At 50.3% G+C, this 27,831-nt stretch overlaps 1 protein-coding gene across 6 annotated transcripts in view; it reads right to left on the bottom strand.

The window, feature by feature from the left end:
• Window positions 1-27,831, bottom strand: part of MYO18B (myosin XVIIIB) — a 228,925-nt gene that overhangs the window by 106,556 nt on the left and 94,538 nt on the right. For all 6 annotated transcript variants that reach the window (XR_008703644.1, XM_055550888.1, XM_055550887.1 and 3 more), the window contains 8 exons: window positions 24,986-25,114; window positions 22,962-23,105; window positions 21,206-21,295; window positions 10,937-11,056; window positions 10,545-10,653; window positions 5,962-6,086; window positions 3,786-3,940; window positions 520-643 (listed from right to left, as the gene is read on the bottom strand). Coding sequence is in view for 5 of the 6 variants with exons in the window: in XM_055550888.1 (XP_055406863.1) it covers window positions 520-643; window positions 3,786-3,940; window positions 5,962-6,086; window positions 10,545-10,653; window positions 10,937-11,056; window positions 21,206-21,295; window positions 22,962-23,105; window positions 24,986-25,114 (996 nt within the window). In the remaining variant the exon portion in view is untranslated. The remainder of the gene's footprint in view (window positions 1-519; window positions 644-3,785; window positions 3,941-5,961; window positions 6,087-10,544; window positions 10,654-10,936; window positions 11,057-21,205; window positions 21,296-22,961; window positions 23,106-24,985; window positions 25,115-27,831) is intronic.

Genomic DNA, 27,831 nt, shown 5'->3' with positions numbered 1-27,831 from the left:
TTGGAGCCGGGAAGCAAAGTGGCCAGAAATGACTCTTCCAGGTTAGAAGGTTTGGGCATGACCATGAGGGAGTTGCACGTCAGGCTCAGGGGCTCTCCCAGGGTAACGGGGAGCCACAGCAGGCTGAGGAGCAGCTGAGTGAGGTGAGGTGCCTGTGTCCCATTTTAATAAAATCCCTCTGAGCTGCAGCCTGCAAGGGGCAGGGCCCTGCCCCTACCTGGGTCTACAGCTAACTCCTCTGTGACAGATGGGCACCCAGGTGGGCACCTCGGAACGCAGGCAGGTGCCTGGAGCAAGATCGTGAGGGACGTGGAGCTGGCGAGGCCTGCTTATCCACCACCTGCCACCCCTGGTTGGCTGATGCAGGCACGCTGGGCTCCGTGACTCTGGCAGGCTGACAGAGCAGGACAGTCACACACAGAGCTCTCTTCCCGGCACCACGTGCAGCGAGGCTGTGCGAGGGGTTTCCTGAGACCCAGCGACGGACACCCTGGGTGGTGCCACGCCCCCACGCCTCACCTTCAAGAGCTGCTGAAGCTTTCCCAGCTCGCCCCGGACGCTGGTGTTCTCCTGGGCCACTTTCTCACGGAGGCCCTTCTCAAACACGCACTCTCCCAGGGCCTGGGCCAGCTGCGTGTCAAACCTGTCCAAGTAGAACACGGGTCATGGCACCCGGGGGTGGGGGGTGCGCCTGGGGCAGAGCAGGGGTGGGACTGGAGAGAGGTCGTTAGCTTGTTGAGAACCGCTAGAGAGAGACAGTGTCAGGTGATGGAGAGTTTGTGGATATGGGGTAGGAATACTGAACACCAGAGGGTGACTTTGAGGGTTTATGGTTTCCAGAAAAATGCCAAACACTTATTTAAAATGTGATAAAAAAAATATAAGCAAATATAAGTTGGGTGAGAGGCGCTTCCTGGACTGGGCGTCATTTCACACGGCTCTTTCAGCTTCTGTCCCTCTCACAGGCGAGGAAACCTGCAGAAGGCTCTGCCAAGCCTCAGAAAGATGTGGCTTTGGCCACCTGCTCCAGGGAACTGGGTGTGGCCAGAATAGCGGAACTGGGTGAGGGATTTCAGCCTTGGTGAGAAGGTCTCCCTTGTTACAAGATCATCCAATGTCCCTCAATGGTAGATGGTCAGTCAAAGCCTCAAGACTCCAAAGAAAGCCAACTATGAGTCATATGAGAGAGCCCCTGCTGTCGGAAGGGCCCAGGGGCTTTCTGATTGGCTCCTGGTGACGTCATTCGAGAGGCGCTATTGGCTACCTCTGAATGGCAACATTGTGATGATGGTAATGGTCCGGCAGTTTCAAACTGCCTGGCTCTGAGCTGGGCTCCATGGAGTCCTCATAGCAATTCAGCAGAAAACACATCTTAGCCATTTCGCAGAAGAGAAGACTGAAGTTCAGAGGTGAAGTGAGTCAGCCAAAATCCTGAAACGGGTCTGAGCCAGCTTCTCCGCTGCCTAAGGTGGTCTGCTATCCACCTGCTCAGGTGCTGCAGCAGGCAGGTAAAGACAGGGGCCAGACAGTGACGGACGTCTTCAAGGAGTTCTTCTGGGCCACTGAATGCCAGGGAACGCCTCCAGCAGAACCTAACTCTTGGAACACACTGCCCGAACAGCTGTCTGAGGCCAGATGAACTCACTCACAGCCTTCACCCCACTAGGAGCGGGCCAGGGATCCAGCCTCCCACAGCTCCAGCACAGTCCTTATCCCTAGGGGACCTCCACCGGCCCTCGGAACTGAGCTTTGTGACCCATGAGTAACCATGGCAACCGGGCCACTCTGAACTGAGAGGCCAAGGTGGGGAAAGGGAACCTCAACAGCATGGAGACATCCCTCCACCCAGAGCCCAGCCAATAGGAGGCAGCTGCGTTGACCCTTTGATTAAACATAAAGAGGTGTGAGGAAGTATGGCTAACTTCTCCATCTCTCCCTCACTACAGGCATGCTACCTGATTTTCCACCACGAGAGGCCTCTACCTGCTCACGGGCTCCCGGCTAAAATGCTAATCCATCTAGAAAGGTAATGGCTGCTATTTGCAATTAGCATCAAAACATAAACTAACTTCTGCCAAGAGATGGTCAGGGAGTAGAGGGCATCACAGGGCAGGTGAGTTTTAAGAAGAGATGCAAGTACGATGAAATGGAAACTCTCCGGGGGCCATTATCTGGAATGAAGGATTCTGTCCAAGGTGGGTGGTCATGGGAAACACCAGAGGGATGGAATTTTCTGGCTGCATAAACTCCAAGGGCAGAGCCCCCCTGCCACCCATCAGAAAGCGGAAACCCTCCTTAAGGCCTCTCAGAACAGGAGTAGAACCCATAGATAAGGGCCAGGATTGTCACAGCGGGCAGAAACCTCCGGGATGATGGAATTCCATCTCTCGATTAACAGATGGCATCTGTCGGAGCCAGTCTTCAGCACCAGGTAGTCTGCTTAACTTCGAAGACAGCTCTAAAACATCAGTCACTGTCTGGCTCAGAGAGGTAGTGTTACCTGACAAGGTCACACAGCAAACGATCAAGGTGGGACTAAGCCATTTTCCCTGCTGCAAGGACAAGGTGTAGCCAGAGCATGCATGGGAAGGTGGAAAAGGAAAAAGAGTCAGCTATCAGCCAGAAAAAAAACAAACTTCTCTCATCTGGGGAGGCATACTAATAACTCCCCAAAGAACTTTTTTTTTTTTTTTTTTTTTTAATGAAGAAGCCAGTTCAGGAAAGCTCAAAGATAAATGAGAGAAACAATATTTAATGCAGATCAAATTCAAAACCGGTACCACTCCCATGGAAATGTAATTCGGTTGGCTACCTCTTGGAAAAAAGGCGTTCTTGGCAAAAATCATGTCCTGGAACACAGCAAGGTTCTTCTGTGTTTTCAACTGGGACCTTCTAAAAGAAGCTAAGTTCCATCTATTCGCCTCCTAGGAAGTCTCCAGCAGGGCTTGTCTGGCTCAGAACAGGGCCCCTGCACACCTTTACCCTCACCAGGTGAGCTGAAGAACTTCAGACACAGCCAAGGAGTCCAGGGATGAAGGCATCCCAGGATATGAGGTTCCACGTACGGAGGCTTGTGAGAGAGACCTGAGTGCCAGTCTAGGCTCCTAGACGGGGAAAGCAAGCGCCGGAACCAGTGTGCGGATTCAAGACTGGCATCTTATTCATGCGCAGAGCCCAGATCCTGCCAGAACTGCTCACGTGAGCTGAGAGTCTAAACTTTAAATGGAAAGGGCAGTGACTCAAGTTTTTGGCCGTCTCCCCATTTTCACCAGTGGGGATGGGAACCAGACCCTAGTCCTGTGTGGGATCTACCAACTGTATCATCTAGTTTCACCACAGGAGGGTGCTCCACCTGAGGAGCAGAATCCTCTCAGGAGGAGAAGGGCTGAAGGACTCGTCCAAGGTCACACAGCTGGAAAGAGGCACAGCTGGGACTTGAACCAGCACTGGACCCCTACCCACCAGGCTAGGCTGATTCTGCCTCCACAACAAACCCTTCACTCTTAGTGGGGATGCTGAGGCCCAGAGAGGCCAAGAAAGCCCCCAAGCTTACGTGGGTGGCTGGCAGTAGAGCTGAGACTGAATAACAGAGAAGAATGATTTCTTGCTGGATCCCTGGGAGAACCACACAGCCATGTGTGGGGAGGGACGGGGCGAGTGAGGGCAGAGCTAGGAGGCTGAGCTCCAGGGACGAAGAGCCCTGACTGGAGTGACGGGGCTTCACAGGAGAATCCGGAGACCCCAGTACCCGGGGAGCCCACCCACGCGCCCAGGTCACGACTCACTTCTTCTGCTTCTTCTCCAAGTCGTGGTTTCGGCTCTGCTGGCTCTCCAGCAGGAAGCGCGTGTCCTCCAGGTCGCAGGTCAGAAGGTGGCACTTCCTCTTGAGCTGCTGGGCTGTCCTCTGGGCTCCCTCGTAGGCCCTCTGCAGCTCCCCGAGCTGTGGAGGGGCAGAAGGAATCAGCCCACCCTGTCAGCACTGAATGGGCCCCCTACTTTCAAGCTGAAGCAGCTGCTGCTCCCAGTTAGAGTCTAACAGGAAGAGATCAGGATCTGGGCCGGAGAGACCCAGTCCTGACCACTTGTCACCTGCATCAGTGTGGGGAGCTATTCCTCTGAGCTTCAGTTTGCTCGGGGGTAATATGGGGGGGGCGGTGTCTGTCATTCTCTGAGGGTTTTTAATTTTCCTCAATACTCCTCTGGCCAGCAGATTCTGAATGTGCCCTGCCCAACTCTACAGCCCCTGGAGAACCATGTATAATTGATAGCCCCGTTGGCTGCCTCATCTGGGAGGTGTGTGTGGACTAGCTGAGAAGCAGCCAGAACAGTTGAGAGGGATTCTGGCCAGGAGACCCACGGGATGGGCTCTCAACGGCACTTCAGAAGTACTGCCTCACACGGGAACGCGCGTGGCTGCAAACAAACAGAAGAACCGCGGCTCTTGCATCTCCCTCCAGGAAGCACCCTCCCAATGTCCTAGTTCAGATCTGGGAGAGAGGGCGACTTGGCATGCTCGCTTTGAAGAAATGGGCTCATTAAAGAATTGCCTTAAATAAGCAAAACACCGAGTTAATGAAGCCTGTAATTCTAAATTCAGTATTTGAAGGCAAATGGGATGTTTTCTTATATTCCGCTGTTCAGAAAAAGGTTGCAGTTTTATTACTTTTTAATGTAGCATGAATATCCCTCCTTCCTTGGGGAGGCTGACCCGACTTGATAATTTGTTATGAAAGAACTGGGCTGTTCCCGGGCGGCTGTGCCTTGGCTGGTTATCTACAGCCCGGATGTCTCCTGAGGATCACGATACAATGTCCACCTTGAAAGTGACCGCTAAAACCATCGCCAGGGAGCCTCACTTCCGCTGTTTATAAAATCCCATGAGATCTCACCCTGGCCCACTTCTGCAGGATGGTTTCATGATACTTTTTGCTCACAGTGAGGAGATACATAAATAATAATGGGACAGGAAATATGACCTCAACTTTTATGGTACTTACCTCTACTGGGGGACACCAAGAAGTAAGCAGATGATAACAATACAACATAATGAGGCTTATATCTGGGGAAATAAATTAGGGGCAATCTCCCCAATCTGTGTCAGGGAAGACTTTCTGGGGGGAAAGATATTTAAGCTGAGAATGTAAGGTTTGTCAGAGATAGAATCTAGGTAGGGAAGAGAAAGAGTGTTCTAGGAAAAGGAAAGAGCATATGCCAAGACCCAGAGGTGAGAAAGAATAAGCCTTTCTTGAAGGAGGGGGTGGAAAACCAGTGTAATGGAATGGAATAGAGTCCAGAAACAGACCCACAGAAATATTGTTGGTTGATCTTTTACAAAGGGGCAAATGCTATATAGTGGAGGCTTTCTGACAAATGGTGCTGAAACAACTGGTCATTCGCAAGTGAAAAAAAAAAAATCTAGGCACAGATTTTACACAAAAATTAACTCAAAATGGATCACAGATGTAAATACAAAATGCAAAACTGTAAAGCTCCTGGAAGATAACATAGCAGAAAACCTTGATGACCTTAGATTTGGCGATGACGTTTTAGATATAACACCAGAGGCATGGCCCATGAAAAAGAGAATTTATAAGCTGGATTTTATTAAAACTAAACATTTCTACTCTGCAAAAGACACTTTCAAGAAAATGAAAAGCCACAGACAGGAAGAAAACATTTGCAAAAGACATACCTGATAAAGAACTTATCCAAAATATACCAGAAAATCAGAAAACAAACAACTCAATTAAAAAACAGGCTAAAGACCTTAACAGACAGTGTGACAAAGAGGGACCTATTGCCCACACGCCCAGCGACCTCCACGTGCTGTCAGTGGAGGTGACACATGACACAGCTGATGCCCCCTCTCCCTTTTCGGGTTCAGTCAACACCTAGAAGAGGGAGGGGAGACCCTGCCCTAATTCTGTGGCCTTGACGACCCAGACTATCTTCCCCCTTTACCTTCTGTTCCAGCTCATTCCTAGACGCCAGCTCCAACTCCAGCCTCTCCTCCGACTGCTGGAGACGCTTCCTGAGGAACTCGTTCTCCATCTGAGCACAGTCGAGGCGCATCTGCCACTCGTCCACTGTTCAAGAGAGTCAGAGAGGCCAGTCAGGAAACTCGGTGAACGGGCCGTTCCCTCCCGTCCTTAGCCCTTTGTGCACAATTTCACAGTGTTAACAGAATTCCCGAGGTTCAACCCTAGGCTTAGGATCTGGAAATCCCACATTAAGTCCAAGCTTAAAACACCACTTTCTCCAGGCAGCCTTCCCTGACTACATCCAGGTGCTGAACATTATTGACCGGTCACTATGTTAAGCTTGGTCATTTACAGAGCTCAATTTCTCTACATGTGTGCATACACCTTCCCCCTATGGAAATTCTGTAATTTTTGAGGGTACAGGAGCTGTTTTATACATTTGTGGGTTCTCTACAACCTCTAGAAGAGTCCCCTATGCACGGAAGTTTCCCCTGTGTGGCAAAACAAGTTTACCAGCTGGCCATTCTACTGGCCATTCACATTGGGTGATGGAGTACATCATCAGTGATGGCTGAATTAATTAACAAATAAATCAGTGAACAATAATTAAAGTGTCTACTATGCAAAGGGCAACAGAGACAATGGTCACAACATGTCTATGTAATAACTAAACAATCCCTTGATTTGGTAAAATTCTCCAAAAAAAAAGTCATTTGCTGGTGGTGATGAAAACTCACTGAATAGAACAGGCTACACTAGGTTGTGATAGCTTATATTCTGATTGAATAAAAGAGTAACATTCTTTAAGGTAATAGAGATGTGGAAAATATTGTACAAATGGAGAGTGTAAGATAGAGACCATCCATCCATCATCCATCCAAACATCGCCCATCCATCCATCCATCCATCCTCCCAACATCCATCTATCCATCATCCAGCCACCATCCATCCATCACCCGTCCACCCATCCATCCACCCACCTATCATCCATCCATCATCCATTCATCCACCCAACATCCATCTACCCATCACCCACCCCTCCATCCATCCATCCATCTACCTATCCATCATCTATCCATCCATCCATCCATCATCCATCCATCCATCATCCATTGTTCCATCTACCTTCCATCCAACCAAATGCTCACACTACTCCATACCAGGCACAAGAGATCATGAAATGAATAAGAAACCATTCTGTCTTCCAGAAGAATCCACTTGTGGAGACAAACACATAAATTCAGCTTGAACAAAGCATGACCAGGACTCTCATAAAAGGAACTTAAGGAAGTTCAGAAGAGGACTCAAACTCATGAGGGAAGCAAACTTATGCTTTGTTCACGACCATAGTCAATAATCATAGTCATAGACCATAGTCATAAGCAAACTTATGTTTTGTTCACGACCACAGGACTTACTATAATGCCTGCTGCTGCTGCTGCTAAGTCACTTCAGTCGTGCCCAACTCTGTGTGACCCCATAGATGGCAGCCCACCAGGCTCCCCCATCCCTGGGATTCTCCAGGCAAGAACACTGGAGTGGGGTGCCATTGCCTTCTCCAATGCATGAAAGTGAAAAGTGAAACGGAAGTCGCTCAGTCGTGCCCGACTCTTTGCGACCCCATGGACTGCAGCCTACCAGGCACCTCCGTCCATGGGATTCTCCAGGCAGGAGTACTGGAGTGGGGTGCCATCGCCTTCTCCAATGCATGAAAGTGAAAAATGAAAGGAAAGTCGCTCAGTCGTGCCCAACTCTTTGCAACTCCATGGACTGCAGCCCACCAGGCTCCTCCATCCATAGCATTTGCCAGGCAAGAGTGCTGGAGTGGGGTGCCATCACCTGCTCCGACTATAATGCCTAGCATATCATAAATGCTCTGTAACTTTCACTTCAGACATGGCTAGGTGAGTGAATGGATGGATGGATGGATGGACAAACAGATGGATGGCAGGACTGAGGTCTTGTCGGGGGTGATTCTCACATAACTAACCCAAAGAGAAGGATGATATAATTGTAAAAAGTTGAAGCTTCTTCAAATTTCCATCAGGGTAAATAATATCATGGTAGGAAAGGAATCCTCTCTCTCCATCATGGAAAAAAAAAATCTCAAGTGGCGAATGGCACAGCTTCAAAAAGGAAAGGGCAGCAGATAGGATTTCTCAGGTGGCCTGTGTGCTCCGTGCTCCAGACAGGGGTGTGAGTGGGCGCCACAGATGGCTCAGGACCTGCTCCACTGCCCCAGCCTCCTTCCCCGTGGGCGCCATTCTTCACATACGGGTCAGTGAGTCCTCCATTTTCCAGTACCATTTTCCTGGGCTTCCTGGCCTCCCAGTGACATTGCAAATTTCTGGACAGCAAGGCCCAACCACAATTCTTCTACAACCCTTGCCCCAGAGTCCAGCTCAGCACTGAACACACTCCATGAGAGGTTCTCTTTAAAGATTTCACCACGCATAGTGAGAAAACATATATATTTTCAGTAATTTCTACCCCAGCTTGATCCATAGGGGAGGTTATGGTGGCATTGCAGTAGTATAATTAAAGTGCTTTATTGCTTCTTTCAACTTTCCTATGTCATAGACATCTTCTATAATGAGTATGTACTACTTTCATAATCAAAAACAAAATATTTGTGGATTGGCTTCCTGGAATAAGCATCCTGAGCTGAAAGCCTGCGCAGCACTGTGACTAATGTGCTCCTGAGCTCAGCGCGTTTCCCCCTCGGCCGACTCCCGTATCTCTGCACAGGAAGACAAATGGCCGGGGAGCGTCGTTCACACAAAAATCACCATCAGGATGGAACCGGGGCTGACGTTCTTCTGGGGAACCTGTGCTGGTTCTGGGCAAACAGGTTCCCTTCTCCCCAAGGCCCCACTTTGTTAGGGCTCGGGTACCTGAGAGTCTCAGACTCCTCAGGATGAACCTCCCTGGCAAACACCTGCCCTGTGGGTAGCCAGGATGAGAGGATGACAGGAGCGGAGTAGGAAGCCAACGTGCCTTCCCCTCCTCCACCACCTCCTGACCTCGGCCCCTTCGAGTGTCCCTGACATTTCTAGGGCATCGATCCTCTGGGGGCACTAGAGGAGCGATGTCTATGTTTTATAAAGGCTGACAGACACGCCAGGAACCCTCCTCAGCTAACTCATTTCGACTGGGCAGAGGAGATGACAGGGCTGCCTCCTGCCCATCCAGCCGTGAGATGTGTCTCCAGGCGACCAAGACGGGCACCACCAGGAGTCCCTGGCTCCGCTGAGCATATCTTTCATTACGCAATTCACTCTAACAGCTAACCAAGTGCCTGACATCACTTTCAAACAGGGCAAGGAGTAGTCCCTGCTCCACGGGTGATGAGCAGGAAAAAGGATCCCACTATTAGTGCTACTAGAAATAATAATAAAGTGAGCAACAACTATTCAGCATTCTGTACCATGCATGTGGCTAAACACCTTCCATTCATCATCTCTGACTACAGCCATTTGAAAGATGAGGAAACCAAGGCACGATAATTTCTTTGGCCAAAGTAATAGAGTCTAGATTCAAATCCAGAAATGCGATTTTATAGCTTTCACTTCTTAACCACTGAACTGAGTTCCTCAAAATTTACATTGTTGTTGTTTACTCGCTTAGTCGTGTCCAACTCTCTGCGACCCCATGGACTGCAGCACACCAGGCTTCCCTGTCCTTCACCATCTCCCAGAGTTCACTCAAACTCATGTCCATTGAGTCAGTGATACCATCCAACCATCTCAACCTCTGTTGCCCCCTTCTCCTGTTTACAATATTTCCCAGCATCAGGATCTCTTCCAATGACCCTGGCTCACTGGAATTTAATAAAAATTTATATTATGAAAGTGAAAGTCACTCAGTCATGTCCAACTCTTTGCAACCCCATGGACTATACAGTCCGTGGAATTCTCCAGGCCAGAATACTAGAGTGGGTAGCTTTCCCTTCTCCAGGGAACCTTCCTAACCCAAGGATTGAACCCAGGTATCCTGCATTGCAGGCAGATTCTTTACCAATTGAGCTATCAGGGAAGCCCCAAAACTTATATTAAAATTATTCATATAAAAAAGATTCTTAAATATAAGGGTGCCTTGCCCATCTACAGGGGATGACACAGGATGAGATGGTTGGACGGCATCACCAACTTGATGAACGTGAGTTTGAGCAAGCTCCAGGAGATGGTGAAGGACAGGGAAGCTTGACGTGCTGCAGTCCATAGAGTCTCAAAGAGTTGGACACAACTGAGTGACTGAATGGAACCACCCATCTATAGAACCACTATTTTTTAAATCATTCTTTGCATTATTAATCAACAGCACCTGTCACATTGGTAATTTATTACCTTAGATATTGTTGGGTTATCTGTTTAGTGCCTGCCTCTTGCACTGAACTGTACACCCTAAGAAGGCAAGATCTGTTTCTGTTTTCTCTGCCAACATCTCAGCCCCTAATGCAGCACCTAGAGCATTGTAAGTGCTCCGTACGTGCGAATGAATGAATGAATGAAAAGAAGGACAGCTGTTCACCAGTGTCTGATCCCATGGTTCCCAAGGACTCACCTCCTCCAGTGTGACTCCTCTCCAAATCATTCAACTGAATTTTCTGCTGGGCTTCCTCCAACCGCTTCTCCACTTCTCCTAGATTCTTCTGGACTTGCTCATACTTGTTCTGGAAGAGAGGCCTCGAGGTTTCAAACCGGAGCTAAGACAGTGGCCATCTCACCCAAGGTGCTTTCAAATCAGGACTGGCCCCTATCCCCACCCCTACCCCCACAATCTTCACCCAGGACACCTCCAAGGCCAAGACTTAGGAAGACTCAGATGTCCTCCAGGACTCCCAGCATGGGAGTCAGTAAGCCTGTGCATCCCAGATATGAGCAGAGCAGGGCAGGCCCGACCCGCCTGGCCACTCTTCTCGGGCACTCTCATCCCCAGCGCTCCCGACCACTCGCCTTTAGCTCCTGGACCTCCCGGGAGGCCCGCAGCCGCTCTGCCCGCTCACTCTCCAGCACCTGGCAGGCCATGTCCCCTTTGAAGCGCTCATCTGCCAGCTCTGTGGTCAGCTCAGCGATCTGGAGGGGGAGGGTTAAGGCAGGGTTACTCAGCTGGGGCTGCCAACCCTTCTCCTCCCGCCCATGCTCCATGGGACCATCCTTGCACTGATACTAGGTCTTATCGCAAGGCGACCCTGCAGCGTAATAAGGTGGTTAAGAGCACGGGCGTCAGGATGTTCTGGTCCTGGTGAGTTAGAATTCCTGGCCCAGCACTCACTGTCTGTGTGACTCTCAGCCACACAGGATGCCTCTCCAATGCTCGGTTTTCTCCACTTTAGTAAGGAAGGGGACAGGGGATAGAATTGTTTAGAGAATTAAGTGAGAGAATCCACACAGAGCTTAGTACAGTGCCAAGCACACAGTAAATGCTCGACTAACAATTATTCTAGTAGCAACTCTCCTTAGGCATCCTTCAGGAAGCCATTTCACTTGACCAAACAGGCTTCCTTGGTAAGACGCACACTCGCAGATGCCCACCCCCCACGGACGCTCTCGGCCAGGAAGCCCCCCATGGCTCCCCGGGGCCCGCAGCCTCGACCAGGCTGCAGCCGTGCTGCCACACAGTGTGTGCTCACAGCCTGTGTATGCCTCACACGCTTTTATGCAATCACCTATTCTATTAGCTATCACACAAACCCGTACGATGCGACCGGGCCACGAGTTTTCAGGAAAACTAGGCTGAATGCTTTGGAGGGAATGAATACAAGCAAGTTGCTTCTTAAAATTCTGTCATATAGGTGGAGGTGCAAAAACTATAAAGGAAAAACTCCAAGTACAAAGTGTAGGCTTCTGCATTTGAATTCTTTTGCCATTTGCTCTGCTTTAAAGAAATCGAAACTGGAAATCACGTAGTTGTGTGTGAGGGGTGTGGTTTAAAAAAGAAGTAGATCTTGAGTTTTTGGTCCCACCTCAGTGAGTTGCGGAGAAGGCGATGGCACCCCACTCCAGTACTCTTGCCTGGAAAATCCCATGGATGGAGGAGCCTGGTAGGCTGCAGTCCACGGGGTCGCAGAGTCGGACACAACTGAGCGACTTCACTTTCACTTTTCACTTCGGAGGAGGAAATGGCAACCCACTCCAGTGTGGGTTCTTGCCTGGAGAATCCCAGGGACGGGGGAGCCTGGTGGGCTGCCGTCTATGGGGTCGCACAGAGTTGGACACGACTGAAGCGACAGCAGTAGCAGTGAGTTGAGGCAGACATGTTTCAAGTTAAAAATTAAAATGTTTATTTTTTAAATGAATTCCCACTTGCATTGGCTTTTTTTCCCCCCAAAATAAATGGAAAACACCAAGTGAGTCAGCGCTTTTGTGGTCTTATTGTTTCAAATACAGCCTTCTGGGTTCAAGGATATGCCAAGGTAAGTGAGAAGAGAAACATACAAGTGGACAGTTCATGACCAAGAAGGACATAAATGATGCTGTACAGCAGAGTCCTCATGAAACTGGGGCTATGCTCCTCACTTGGTTCTAGGTGGGTCAGACTTAAAGTAAAGTGGAAGTCACTCAATGGTGTTCAACTCTTTGCGACCCCATGGACTGCAGTCTGCCAGACCCCTCTGTCCATGGAACTTTAGTTCAGTTCAGTCGCTCAGTCGTGTCCGTCTCTTTGTGACCCATTGGACTCTAGCACTCCAGGCTTCTCTGTCCATCACCATCTCCTGGAGCTTGCTCAAACCCATATCCATTGAGTTGGTGATGCCATCCAACCATCTCATCCTCTGTCCTCCCCTTATCCTGCCTTTAATCTTTCCCAGCACCAGGGTCTTTTCCAGTAAGTCAGTTCTCTGCATCAGGTGGCCAAAGTATAAGAGTTTCAGCTTCAGCATCATTCCTTCTAATAAATATTCAGGACTGATTTCCTTTAGGATTGACTGGTTTGATCTTGCAGTCCAAGGGACTCTCAAGAGTCTGTATAGACAAGAATACTGGGACTTTACAGGCAAGAATACTGGAATGGGTTGCCAGATCCATTCAGGATCTTCCTGACCCAGGGATCGAACCCAGGTCTCTTGCATTGCAGGTCGGTTCTTTACCATCTGAGCCACTGGGGTGCGTAAAGGCATTCAAGTTGGAAAAGCGATCACTTGCAGTGGGCACCGACCACGGGCCAGTGTACTCCAGGAGCACCCCCGATCACACAACATGGCCTCCATCCCTGCCGTCAGCATGGATACCAAACACCAGGAGAGTATTCTCTCTGCCTTAACCATTTAGTATGAAATTCAATTTGTGCTAATCGGCTTGAGTAAAGAGAGCACAGAATTAATTTAATGCATTAATTTTGAATTCCGCAGACCCCAAGTCTGGAGCTCAAAGGACAATTCGTCTTTCCAAACTGGGGAAACAATAGCCGCTTTTCTCGGAGACAGTAGCCTCTGACCGTCCCCATCCCCACAAAGCCCTTCTCCTTCACACATTTTGGGGTCCAGAGGCTCTGTCCTTGAGTTGAGGTGGGTGAAAAATGAAGGCCAGTTTAATGAGGGAGAGCCGGGTTGCAAACCCAGAAGGGTCCTGTGCAGACCACACTAGGACCAATTAACCAGGAATTATTCTGGAATCCTCCCTGGATCCACCGCTTGGCTGAATCATCAGAAACCCTCTTTCTACTCAGGGACAATGACTCCAAGGGTCTGCCAGAGAGAGGGAGACAGAAATGAATGAATCTGCTGTACGTTTTGCAGAGTCAAACAGAAATAACATTCCCCACATCTTGACACAGACACCACCCTGGGGGAACAGTGGGCTGCAGGGATGTGAAGGACCTTAACTGCAGAGCACACAGGGTCCCCTGGGCTGTCAGAGTCACCTGCCCTGCACGACGCCAGCACCTACTGCCTGCCAGACCTGCCTTCGAAGACTCTGCTGTTGGGGAGCTGCCGGGAGCCACCACGGGAGATCCCACCCATGACAAAGGTCATGTGGAGGAGGCCTGACAGGCAAAGGCGGATCAGGCCTCGAGGGAACCCCTGAATCTGCTCAAGCATCTACCCCAAAACCAAAATCTGTCTTACTATTTTGTGCCTCTCACTAACTCTTCTGACATTAACAGGGGGCTATCCCCGGCCGCCTTTCTCTGGAAAAAGTCAACTTAGGGCTTTAGTTAATAAGTCCCTTGGACATAAAAGGAATATTTCTATTTTAACCCCTCTGTTGGCATTCTAGCTTGCCTGACAAGTTTATCCATACTCTTGCAATTAACACACATGATTGTTCACAACTCCCCAACCTTGAAAGGCCTAAACATTCTAAAAGTCCTAATGAGCATAGAGTCCTTTAAGGGATGAAAAATTATTAGAATAGATAGTACTGGTAAAGGGCTTCATTATTGGGCCAGTGCTTGCTGCCAAGTTCCCGTATCCCTTATCCATTGTGCACCTGGGAGTGCACTGGTTAACATAGTTGGAATGTAGGAAAAACAAGTAGCACCCTGGGAATTAACCACATCAGACCTTTGAGCTAATTGGTTCTTTCTTTGTTGTGACCCACTGCACCTTTGCTCTGTGAGAATGTAACTCTGTTTAGTACTTTCTGAGGCTGAGAGAAATAAAGAAGAAACACATTAAGGGAAAACAAGTTTTCTGGCTGATCAGCCTTTATCAAAAAAGGGTCATAAAATGTCCACAGGCCTCCAAGGCCAGAAGATATTATACACAACATTGTTTATGGGAAAAGTATGTAGAAAAAATCCTGGTTTTGATAAAGACAAAACAGATGTAATGTTTGGGCTGACTCTGTATGACTTTGCATCTTTCATTTCCCTCTATGTACAAGTCAAGGTATAAAAGTTCCTTTTGATAATAAAGGTATGGGCCTCGCTCACCGAAGCTTGGTCTCCCCGTGTCGTTCTTTTTTTCCTTTTCTCTCCTTTTCTCTCTCTGTTCTTCTTTCAGGATGACTCCTTGGAACACAGGGGCCTGGCGCTGCACCAGAGCACGGAACCAGGTGCTGGGAGACCTGGGGCGAGGTCAAGGCTCGGGCGCCATCTGACCACGGGGCCCCAGTGAGACATCCCTTGCCCACCCTGCTAGTGGACAGTCACGGCCGTCAGGAGCCACCTCTCTCAGGGCTCCGCTAATGCACGTCTGCCCTAGATCTCCAGTCCCCGCTGTGCCCCACTGGTTCCCTCAGCGATTCTTCACCCAGAAGTGAAACTTCTTGGGCTAATGAGGCCAGACAGGGGTGCACATGGGCCTCTGCCTTTTGCCATAAAGGAGGTCCTGTACATATTCCAGAGAGAAGACACCACCCCGCTCTCAGGCATCGCCTTGTGCTCCTGCAGCCTCCCTGGTGCTCCTACCCAGTCAAGCTGCTTCCCTGTAAAAATACAAACCCCACTGGCCATGCAGGCTGATACTGCACGCTTGAAGAGTATTTATAACTGGCGTCTCAGAGGCCCCTCATCTCCTCTTCGGCTCCTTTGCAAATGAAGCACGTAAATCATTTTGCAGTAACGTTGTCTTTTTAATAAGGCTCGTCAAATGGCATTCTCGCTGACGAGGCACACCATGTTCCAGCCACGCTTCTGTGGCTGTTTCCCCGCTGAGACGAGAGGTGGGGTGCAGGCGCTGGGAACGGTGCTGGGGGGCTGCATGATGCACAGCCCTGAAGGAGTGTCTGCTCCCCAACTGTCAACAGAAGCTCCCTTCCAAGATTGAAGAACCGAGTAGAAGGAGACAGTTCGTACCTATTCTGTAACTTGACATTTCTCAAAGTGTGGGCCCTGAACAAGCAGGTTCAGCATCACTTGAGAACTTATTAGAACTACAAAAGCTCCAGGGCCATCCTAAGCCACCGACTCAGAATCTTGAAGGCTGGGATCCAACGATCCACACCCTAACCCATCCTCCTGGGGATTCTGACAGACGTTCGAGGAGAACCCCACTACCCTAACATAGCACGACCCTCTGCACCAGGGTCACCTCGAGGCTTGCTGGAGAAGTGCGGAGGGACCCCGATCCCCACGATTCCCTCCCGGGCCCAACCTTGAGAGATGGAGCCAGGAAAGCTACGGGGGTAACAGCTCCTCTGGGTGATTCTGAGGGCTTCCCACATGGCACTAGTGGTAAAGAACCCGCCTGCCAACGCAGGAGACGTAAGAGATGCGGGTTCGACCCCTGGGTTGGGAAGATCCCCTGGAGGAGGAAATGGCAACCCATTACAGTATTCTTGCCTGGGAAATCCCATGGACAGAGGAGCCTGGCAAGCTGCATCCCATGGGGTCACAAAGAACTGGACACGACCGAGTGGATTTAGCACTCATGGGTGATTCCGATGCTCTTTCAAGCGCAAAAGCAACCAATAAAAATCAACAGGAGCTTTGCAGAGAGGAAGGTAGGAATTAGAGCCCTTTCTCCAAATAGAATCCTACTTGGGCCCCAACATGCTGCATTTCACCAAATCTGAGCTGCCGTTGATTTTAAGATGCACAGTTTAGAACGTGAGAGAGGAATGCACGGCCAGTTCCTAGTGTGAGAGGCTGCTGACTAGGTTCAGCGAAGTACAAAGGGAGAAAATAATTCATCTGAGAATCGATAAAAACGGAATCAAAGCACGAGCAGCACATCTACTCTAACAGACGCAGGTGCGGGCGTTCTGGAGCCCTGGACCCCTACTTGCCCTCTGACGGGCCTGAAGAGACGCAGGGCTTCGGAAAACACGCAATAAATTACTCCCTCAGTGCAGACAAGCCACGGAGTGGAGGGGATCCACACTGGTTATATAGTTATCCACACTGAACAACTGACCAGACATCCACAGCTTATGAAGAACTGCTACGGATCAACAAGAAAAGCCATAGGAAAGACTGCGAAGACCACTTTGTCAGGGAAGATAACCAAATAGCCAAAAACACGTGAAAATACACAAATTAAAATCATAAGGTGGTACAACTGGGCAACAGCCACAGTCGCTAACGGAAAAAGGCAGACAATCCCCAGTGCTGGGAAGACGTGGGGCAGACAGAAGGCTCACCCTCAGCCGTCGGGGAACAAATGGACACCAACACGGCGGTGAGCTATCTGCAGCATCTATGAAAACTGAACACAGAAATAACTTAAAACCCAGTGGTTCCATCCCTCAGTGTGTGCTAACGGCCACGCGTGATCTGTGCACCAAAAGACACACGTCAGGAGGTCCAGAGCAAGCTGGTTCTTTACAGTTTAAAAATAGCAACAGTCGAATGTTCCTTTAGAGGAAGGGTAAGGACGGGTGTCTGCATGTAACTGACTAGTCTACAGCAGAGGGGGTCTGCGAACCATAGTCACTGACGTCACCAATGATGTCAAGTCAAAGAAACCAGGGACAGAGGAACGCACAAATTCAATGAATCTCAGTAAAGTTCAGAAAAAAGGCAAACGCTATTCTTTAGCGGCAGGAGTCCATTTGTGGTTAATGATGGAGGGCAGTGGCTGGAAGGGGCACGAGGTAGGGGAACCTGGGAGCGAACTGTCAACCAGCGCTGGGGGTGCTGGCTGCACCGGTGCGTCCACTTTGTGAAAACTCATTAAGCTGCACACTTATGATGTGTACACTTTTTTTGTATGTTGGACTGTTACATAGAGTTTAAAAGGCAGGAGGAAGAAGAGAAGCAGGAGGAAGAAGACGGAGAGGAGGCGGTGGGGAGGAAGAGGAAGAAATCCCAACACTTAGTCATCTAAATGTGCTTCCGGCATGAAGCTCAGCTTTGATTCCCGACTGAATTCTCTTTGTGGTAGGGGCATCACGCCCTTGACTTGCAGTTTAATGTTACACTACCAAAAGCATTTCTACAGACCCCTTCTACATTTACTGTGTGAATATAGGTGAGTGCCCTCAGGGTCCTTTTAATGAGGCTTCATGGGAGAAGCTCCTCTAATACCTTGATTATCTCCATATCCTGAAAAGTTACTCTTCGCTCAAGCAACAGAGGTGTGTGTGGGTGTGTATGCATATAACCCAGACACAACATGTTTATGGAATATCCTGTTTTCCTTTTTGCTTTGGTTGCTAGGAAGCACTGTATCAAAATTTCAACCCATTTTTGATAGTTCCACACACCCATTCTGTGTCTATTCTGCACTGGGGGCGGGGCTGATGTGATGAGGCCTCCCAAGGACAGGGTCTCCCAGTCTAGCTGGGACGCAGGTGATCAGGAGGCACTGATCAATGCTGTGAGGGGAAGCACAGGGCCACTAGTAGCCTGTAGTGGGGGCCTAATGGACCCGTGGGCTTCCCAGGTGGCTCAGTGGGAAGGAATCCACCTGCCAAGAGAAGACACAGGTTCAATCCCCAGGTCGGGAGGATCCCCTGGAGAAGGAAATGGCAACCCACGCCAATGTTCTTGCCTGGGAAATCCCATGGACAGAGGAGCCTGGCGGGCTACTGTCCATGGGGTCGCAAAGAGTTGGACTTGACTTAGTGATGGAACAACCACCACCCACCCTTAGAGCATCAAGAAAGGCTTCTTGGAGGAAGCACCACTGGAACTAAGTATGAAGGGATGACCAGACATTTACCAGGTGAGGAGGGTGGAGTGGGACGTTCTAGGCAGAAGGAATAGCACAGGCAAAGGCATGTATTGAGAGTGAGTCTAAGGCCAATGGTAAAGGTCTATATTCTAACTCTGTCCTTGATTTTGTGTATTCTTCGATTCTTGGTTCCCTTTGCTGATTTTCTTAGCTTTAACTTTTTATCTTATTTTTTCAAGACTTCATGCACCTTTTTGCAACCGTGTATGATACAAAAACTAAAGAGCCCAGGCAGGATATGCTGCAGGTGCTGACGCGAGCATGCGTAGTTTGGGCCTCAGAAGCCTGGCTCCCTCCTCTACCACCAGTGTCCCATGAGCGGAGCTCCAGATGCTAGAAACGCTCACCTCCTCCTCCTCTCCAAGTCTCCCCCAACAGCTGACACATTGCAAACCCCCAAGTCCAATGTGACAGCTCGTGATGGATTACTGCATAAAATGTCAGCTTGGTGGGAAGGAATTTCTGCCAGGAAGTCACCGATATTCCCCACCAGCCCACAGCTCTCCGACTGCTTCTGCTGCTCTACTCATGGCTACTTCCAGCAAGAGGGGTCAGGCACTGGCTCTCCGGAGCCTCAGTGGAGGTATTTTAAGGTATTCAGGTGCCATTCCCCCTCCTCACAGTCTCATCCACGAGGGGCAGTAGCCCAGCCCAGCCGTCCTCCTGGTGCACCGGAGACCCTCCCTTCCAGGAGCCCCTGCCCCTCGCCTGACCGTGAGGGTGGACCACCAGGGAATTCCCGATCTTGATTTCTGAGGTTTTCAGGGCTCCCTTAAATTGTGCCCCCTTGGCGAATGCTTGGCTCGCCCTAGTCCCAACTACCTGTCTCCAGGAAGCCCTGGTACATCACAGGGTTCTGCTGAAGTTCAGGTGGAGCTCATTCATTCCCTTCTTCATTCCCTTGTTCATCAGATGTATCTGAGTACCTTCCATGTGATAGACTTTCTACCAGACCCCTCGGATATAGCCAGAGACAAGGCAAAGTCCCTATCCTCACCAAGTCTCCAGGCCAACAGAGGGAGACAGGCCCCAAGTAGATAAACGTGCAAGCTAGCTTTCAGATGGTGGAGTGCCGCAGGTATTAAACAGAGGGAGGTGACGGGGAGGGAGATCAAGCGGGGGGTGATATTACGTAAGTGATCAGGGAAGACGTCTGTGGACTGAAAAGTACGAAGCTAGATCTGAAGCATGGGATGCCCCCATCTCTGTGCAGATCTGGAGGAAAGGTAGAGGCAGCCAGTTCAAAGGTCCTGAGGCAGCGTGACAGACTGTCTCAGTCCAGAGCAAAACCAGAGCTTCCTGTGCTTGCGCGGCTGGGGTGGTGTCACTGCCGACAATAGTGCTTGTTTGGTTGATGGCTAGCACGGGTTGTAATTAGGTTCACCAGCAAAAGCCAACAGTACTCAATTCTTTTTCTTCCGCATTTTCTTTTTTAAGGGCAATCCAAATCAGTTCTTATATCGCTGGCTGAAAGGCCTTTTCTTCTATAAAGAGCCAGAGAGTAAATATTTTTAATCTTTGCAGGTCACACAGTCTCTGTCACAAACTGCTCAACTCTGCCTTTGTAGCATGCAAGCAGCCAGAGACTGCACACTAATGAATGGGCGTGGCTGTGCCAATAAAACTTTATTTATAAAGAACCGGTGGTGACATGGGTTTGCCCTGTGGGCCATAGTTTGCCCATCTCTTTATTCATTTTCACTGTGGTAACTCAGGTTTTAGTCTAACAAGATGTGTTCCTCCATTCTGCCAACAGACGCCCTTTCGGGTGCTTATGCTCTTCAACATGAGACGCACTGCTGCTAAGAGCATCTTGTCTTTACATTTCTGTGGGAGAGGTTCTCCAGCACGTGAGCCTGGAAGTGGAATGGCTGGGCCACAGGGCACAGGCCGCGCCAACTCTCAGAGATGACGCTAGACTGTTCAAGAGCCACGAGACCAACAGACACCCATACCAGCAGCGTGAGTTCCCACTGCTACGCACTCCTGTTGCCAACACTGGCGGCATCGGACTTCAGGATTTTGCCCATTTCAAGCATTAAGTGATACCTGTTGTGCTGTGAATGCACGTTTCCTGACTGCTGGTTAGTAGTCTTTTCATGAGTTTATTGGCCATTTGCATTCCTGATCCTTTAAGCTCCTAAAATGAGTTTCCCTGCTGAGAACTGCCAATTTCTAATGTTTGCCCCCCACCCCCCGACTTTTTTTTTACTGGAATGTTTACCTTTTCCCAATTGCTTTGAGGAAGTTCTTTACATATTCTGGTTCCTCTCTGTCGGTTGCATTTGTTGTAAATTTCATCGTCAAGAACATGGTGTGCCTTTATTTTATGCTCTGACAATCAGAAGTTGATCACCTTATTGGGGTCACAGTGATCATTCTCCCCTGCGAGCTGTGCTTTTGTGACTTCTTTAAGCAATTCTTCCCTTGGGAGCCACATGACATGGCTTTGAGACTCATCTCTACACTTGCTGGTTGTGGGGCTGGGGGAAGGCACTTAATACCCCAGAGCCTGCGTTTCCAACTCTAAAATGGGGAGTGGAGTGGCATGAACCTCACAGGGTTATTCTGAGGAGTCTTGAAGGGACTGAGCACCACGCCCGGCTCACTGTCACGTTCCCCATCAATAGACCTCCCCTCCGTGCAGGAGGGATGGGTGTACCTTGCTCTCCAGCAGGTCTGCGTTCTGCCGGAGTTCATTCCGAGACTTCTCTGCCTTCTCTAGCTTCTGCCTCAGCGCTGTAAGCTCCGCCTACAAAAGCAAACACAGTAACAGAAGCCCTTCTGGACTGGAGGTGCAGGTTCCACGCGTGTTAAGACTGGCCAGCAAATGCAGTGGGTGACGCAGCCAGCCCATCTGTGATGACGGCCATTTCTGCATATGATCATCTCTGCTCAGGCAAGCCCGGTCCATACCAGCCTGGACTAGGGTCTGGAAGCAAATCCTTGGAACAAGACCACTGTTTATTGAGACGGTGCACACCCAAGTGAGACAGGGACACCTGAGTGACACGGGGCACCCAGCTCTTCATCTTCCCCAGTTAGCACTTTTGGCCCGGGGGCCGTCGTGAGGTTTACAGCACCACCGTCAGGAGCAACTGCACTGCTCACCACCCGCAGGCCAGGCGAGTGAGCCACAAACGCACACCCCAGGGAGGGCCACGCGGCACGAAAAGAGAACAAGGAAGATTTCTATAAAAATGGGAACCCTGTGACAATACGTAAATGCAGCACATTAACATGTGGTATGCCTTAAATGTACAATGCTGTAGGTCAAACATACCTCAACTAAAAAATTTTAAAAGATAATCCAAAAATAGGACGTGGCATGGTTCTTACAATCTATTTTGAAGTGAAAAATGCAAGTTGCAGAAGAATATATAGTATGCCACCTTTTGTGTAAGAAAGAAACCATTAGTCCTGTGTGTATGTGTGTGTGCACACGCGTGTGTACTGCACGTGTGCACATGTGCGCCCACGTGTGTACATGCACACCTTGCTTCATTGTGCTGGGTTCTGCAGATGCTGCATTTTTTACAAATTGAAGGTTGGTGGCAACCCTGCGATGAGCAAGTCTATTGGTGCATTTTTTCCAAAAGCGTTATCTTTTAATTAAGGTATGCAGATTTGGGGGGGACCAAATGCTATTACACACTTAACAGACTACAGTACAGCGTCAACATAACTTGTATAGGTCCTGGAAAGTCACCCAGTTCACGTGACTCACTGTGATATCGATTTATCTTGGCAGCCTGGAGCTGAACCTGCACGATCTCCAAGATATGCCTGTATGTGCTCATTTTTGCCAAAAGGAACAACAGGCAGGATAACCCAGAAACCAGTCACAACAGTTTCCCTGGTGGCTGAGTGGTAAAGAATCTGCCTGCCAAGGCAGGAAACCCGAGTTCAATCCCCAGTTTGGGAAGAGCCCCTGGAGAAGGAAATAGCAACCTATTCCAGTATTCTTGCCTGGAGAATCCCATGGACAGCGGAGCCTGGTGGGCTGCAGTCCGTGGAGTCAGACACGACTGAGCGACTAAACAACAATCAGAACAGCTACCTGTATCAAGTGGGTGCTAACGGGGTTGAAGGGAGGGTAGGGGGAGTATCCTCTGAGAGGCACAAAAATAAACAGCTCACGGACTCTCCCACAGACCCTCTCTGGGAGGAGAGGTGGAGTGCCGGCACCCACTCAGACCGGCACCCACTCACCTACCGAGGAGCTGGGCACTGGGTGGAGGGAGGCTGTGCCAGCTGGGGCAGAGGGATGTCTGTAAAGGGGCAGTGAGGGCTAGTGGTGGAGCATTTCTGGATGAAGAATATCCAGGGCTGGGGGCACTAGTCTGGATGCAAACACCAGGGAGCGGGCTGGAGGGGATGGGGGAGTGGGGATCGCCCCGCCCACCGTGTGGACCCACCTCCTTGGTGCGGAGCTGCTCCTCCCCGATGGTGGTGCTCAGCAGGGGCTGAAGGGAACCCAGGAGCCGCCACCACGGCCAGTCCCTGACTGCCAGGAACACAGCTACGTTCTTCTGGATGCACCGGGCGGCCAGCCGGTGAATCTGCAGGGGATGAGAGTGCAGACTGAGGGCCCTTCCCAGCTCAGCTGAAGGACACAGAGGGCGGTAGGCAAGGGGGCTGGAGGATATCGGTTTATCCTTAGTGGAAGGGATGGGGAACTTAAAAAAAAAAAAAGGCTTCCTTTAATGGAGTCAGGCTCTCAGCATCAGGCCACAATTTAGTCTGGAATAACTAATAATAACAATAGGATAAGGAGTAGAAATATTCTACAACGGGGTCACCTCTCACATGTGGATTAGGCGCAAAAGTCACTGTGCAAGGCAAAACTCCTGGAAAATCCCTGAAACCTGCCAAGAAGCAGTGGCCATAATGATGCTGTCAGTTGATACTTAAGGAAGAGATACCAGTTCCAGTGCATTTAAACACAAGTCCATGCTTCTCACTCTTGAGTGTGCATCAAATCTCCAGGAGGGCTTGTTAAAACACAGGTGCCTGGGCTCCAGCCCAGAGGGTCTGATTCAGTGAGCCTGGGGCAGGGCCCAAGAATCTGCATTGTGCACAAACTCCTAGCTGATGTGGATGCTGCTGGTCTGGGGGCCACACTTTGAGAACCGCTGACCAAGGTCATTCTAATCAGAGGTGGGAATCAAGCTAAGTAAGAAGCTACCATCACAACAGCCAAGGCTTGCTCAGCCAGCACAGTGCCTCCCACAGGCCAGACACCACCTGGAGCATGTTACAGCAGCTCAGTCCTCACTACAGCCCTATGAAGGTAGGTGTTATCATCATCCCCGTTTTACAGATGGGAAAACTGAGGCACAGAGCGGTACAGTCACTCGTCCAGTGTCACACGGCTTCTCAGAGGTGGAGTCAGGATCTGAACCCCTGCAGTGTCGCTGCAGGAGAGCCCAGGCTCTTAATTTAGCCTGTTTCAAACTGTTCCACGGCATACACTACCTGAGCACAGCGGGCTGGTGAGACAGCTCACGGTATTTTCATTATTAATCTTCCTGCCTTTTTCTATTCTTACCAAGTACGTATTTGTGAGTTTACACGTTCACAGAAGCTGGGGGCACGGGCGCTAAGACTCTGTGCTGGTGGCAGTAATTAGCAACACTAGGGCAGCGGCAGCTGGTACTATTACCGAGCAGCTACATGTGGCATGTCCTGTACTACGTGCATGCTACCTCGTGTCACCTCCACTCAGCGACTATGTGGTAGAGGTGAGATTCAAACGTGCTTCCTGTCTGCCTCTAGAGCCATGCTGAGCTCTCCATCGTGCAGGCTGCGGAGAGGAGACTCAGCTCTGGAGAGCTCTGAGGATGGTGGCCTAGAGCGGCTCAGGACTGCAGACTCCGACCCTGCCCTCTGGTCCTAAAGGCCTCCGTGGACAGATCCTGCCCATGCCCTGTCTGCTGGTCCACAGCAGCCAAGTTCTCCAGAGATGGGACAGACTGAAATCATTTCCAACCCAGGAGGGCTTGGACAACCTCTGGACATCCTGACCAAGGCTCTCATCAGTGGTGATTTGATGTCAGTTCAGTTACTTCAGTCACTCAGTAGTGTCCAACTTTTTGTGACCCCACGGACTACAGCACACCAGGCCTCCCTGTCCATCACCAACTCCCAGAGTTTACTCAAACTCAAGTCAACATCCTAGAAACAGCTGTATCATCTTACAAAGTATCCGTTAAAGTCTGATCACCTGGACAGAGTGTGGGCACCAGCATGGGAGATGGGCAGACCTCCTTGCCCACCCCAGACTCACTGGACCATGATCTGCACGCTAACAATATCCACTGGACATTCGTGCACAAGAGCAAGTGTGAGAAGCAGGGATGACAGCCCCTGGACCAGCGTGGAGGACGCTCTTCCAGATCCCACGCCCCTGCCAGGTTCACGCGACACTCAGCGCCCCCACCTTCAGCTTCTTGAATCCCTGGCGAGAGAGAAAGCCCCTGCAGGCCGCCTGGAACAGGACGATGCTCTGAGACACCAGCTTCTCCCGCTGCTTCTCCAGCCTGGACACCACGCCCGCCTTGAGGAAGACCTGGAGGGAGGGAAGGCTGCAGGTGACTCTCCACAAATGCATCAGACTGTTTCACGTGGGAGGGGCTGCAGCTCAGCCCTGCTTCTCCCGAGTCCAACCAAAATGTTTGTGAGCAGCTGCCCTGGACCAGGGTTCTAAATGGTCAAAGCACCTTGTCTCCTGAGGCCTCCTCTTTCCCTTCTCTTGGCCCCAGAGCTGCACAGTGTGGCCACACACCTGAGTGTGGTCACTGTCACCACCCGGGGGTTGTTAGAAATGCAGCATCCTGGGCCCCACCTCAGACCTGCTGAATCCAGACAATCCCTAGGGGGACTCAAGCACGTTTGCTGAGAAGCCCCTCACATCTCCGGGTCCTTGCACCACTCAGGGAGTGTGGTCAATGCGGATTCCCAGGCCCTGCCCCAGGGAGTGCAGAACCAGCGGGCTGGGTGGCATTCCTGAGTATGCATTCTGTTTTGACAAGTGCTGCTGGCCAGGAGAGAAGAGCTGCCCCAGAAACACTCGGTCCTGCCTCAGAAGGAGGGGCAGAGAAGGTGGGGAAGTGGGGGCAGCCCTTCTCAGTCAGAAGAGGCCGGGGCCAGGCTGGAGCCGCCTGCGGGAGGCACACAGGCATAGAGTGGAAGACAGCTGGAGGTTCACAGCTCTGGGCCTCAGCTCTCAATAGCGGATGGGGGCTCCCGCGGCAAAGTGATCAGTGCATTCTCGGCTCCCACAGGGCTGTCCCTCAGAGACTGTGGGGAACAGCGGAGGGTTTTCAGAGTGAGCCTGAGGCTCTGGGGCCAGGCCTGCCCTGGCCAAGGCTCTGGGGTCACTGCGGCTGGTGTCGCCTCCCCACAGGTAAAGAAGAGACACGCTCATGCTGCTCATTTTCTGAGCACAGTCTCTTGCGTTACTTCACCAGATGCGGTTTGTAGCCCCAAAGATGGCCAGCCGCTGGAGAGCACCATCTTAATCGCTGATACTGTCAGGTAATCTGCGGCATTATCCATTAATGGCTCACACGGACAGAGCCCTCCTACGTTCTGGATCTGAACCAGATGCTTGATAGGCAGGCAAAACACCTGACGTGGAGAGTCTGAGACAGTAGTTACCACAACCCCCTCCCCCGCAATGGTAGTTACCACAACCCCCTCCCCCCCATTAAAAAATCGTTTTTGGCTGCACCGTGTGGCATGTGGGATCTTAATTCCCCAACCAGGGATCAACCCCCAGCCCCCTGCACTGGCAGCAAGAAGTCTTAACCACTGGACCACCAGGAAAGTGTCCAATCCCCACATTTGATGGAGGAAGAACCTAGGGCTAAAAAAGGCATGTTTTTGCCCAGATCCTCCACCGCCAAATGGTAACACGGGGATTAACTTCCCTTTCTGACTCCAGAGGAGACCATGGTTGTCACTGAATGTAATTAACATTTGCATGGCATCTGCATTTTGAGAAGCTCTTCTTCTATGTCCCATTTTAACTCGAGTTCCTGTGGCTGGTGAGCAGCAAAGCTGAGACTTGATCCGGGAACCTCGAGTCCACCTCCTGCATCCATTCACATTGTCGGCATGAGGAGCTTTCATTTCCTGGCTCACGTGGTACACAAACATCAGGGGTACGTGGCCGAACAGTAATCTGATTCCAGGTGGAACCAAGGGTCTCCGTCGAGTCTTCATCCCCTTAAACCTGTTTTCTGTAACCATGACCAACCACTTGGCCAGCCCCGCGGCAAACCTTTCCTCGGAGGGAAGGTGGAGATTAGCGCACCCCATTGCTGCTAATTAACTCTGTTCTGTAACCCTCCATCACTGTACACAACACTTCCTATGAGCCGGGCTGCCAAGACAATCAGCCTCGTTGAAACAAAGACACGATTGACTCATTACCTATCAGATTGCCTCAATAATGACTGTATTAATTTCACAAGCTAGTGAGTCCCAAAAGCCGCTGTTAAAAAAAGAAATCAATGATCAACGTGACGACAGCTCTAGCCCGTATATTAGAGCCGCAGGCGCTGCCAGGACGGCTACTGATTAAGTATGACGCTTTCATTAAAAAGATAATTGGAAACGACCATACACAGAATGGGAATACGTCATTGCCGCTGTAGAATCGTGATTTTTTTTTTTCCTTTTCTTTTCTCTTTTAAAAGCACATCGTCGTCCAGGAGGCTGACAGCATGTGGAATCCCACCTTTTTCATAAACGTCGTGGCCCTCGGCACAGGCCTCAATGAGGCACTGGAGGCTGAGAATCACAAAGGAAAATCTAAATGATTCATTCACTCTTTGTGGATCCAGCTGCCTACTGGACCCAAGCAGAGTGTAATGTCCCAACATCCCCTTCCGAATGGAATCTCTGGGAGCCGCTGTTAGGCACACTGCTTTTGCTCTCCAAGTGCTACAGGCCAGGTTTCAACATCTAATGTGGCCATCGCTCTCCCGTCTAATACTCCTGAGAAATTAGCCATTCTCTCTTAGTAATTTTCCAGATTATAGGCACTTCCCTGGTGGCTCAGACGGTAAAGCATCTGTCTAGAATGTGGGAGACCTGGGTTCAAGCCCTGGGTTGGGAAGATTCCCTGGAGAAGGAAATTTTCCAGATTAGAGGAGATCAATTCTTTAAACATTAAAATGTTACCCTGTTTGACAAGCATCCTGCCCCTGCTGGCAAATGCCTACCACAAACAATGACACACCACCCCTGTCAAATGACAATGCACTGATCCCCACAGCC

This window comes from Bubalus kerabau, chromosome 16, assembly GCF_029407905.1.
Source record: "Bubalus kerabau isolate K-KA32 ecotype Philippines breed swamp buffalo chromosome 16, PCC_UOA_SB_1v2, whole genome shotgun sequence".
In the NCBI taxonomy this organism is placed as follows: domain Eukaryota; kingdom Metazoa; phylum Chordata; class Mammalia; order Artiodactyla; family Bovidae; genus Bubalus; species Bubalus kerabau.
This window is presented reverse-complemented; position numbering and strand designations above follow the sequence as displayed.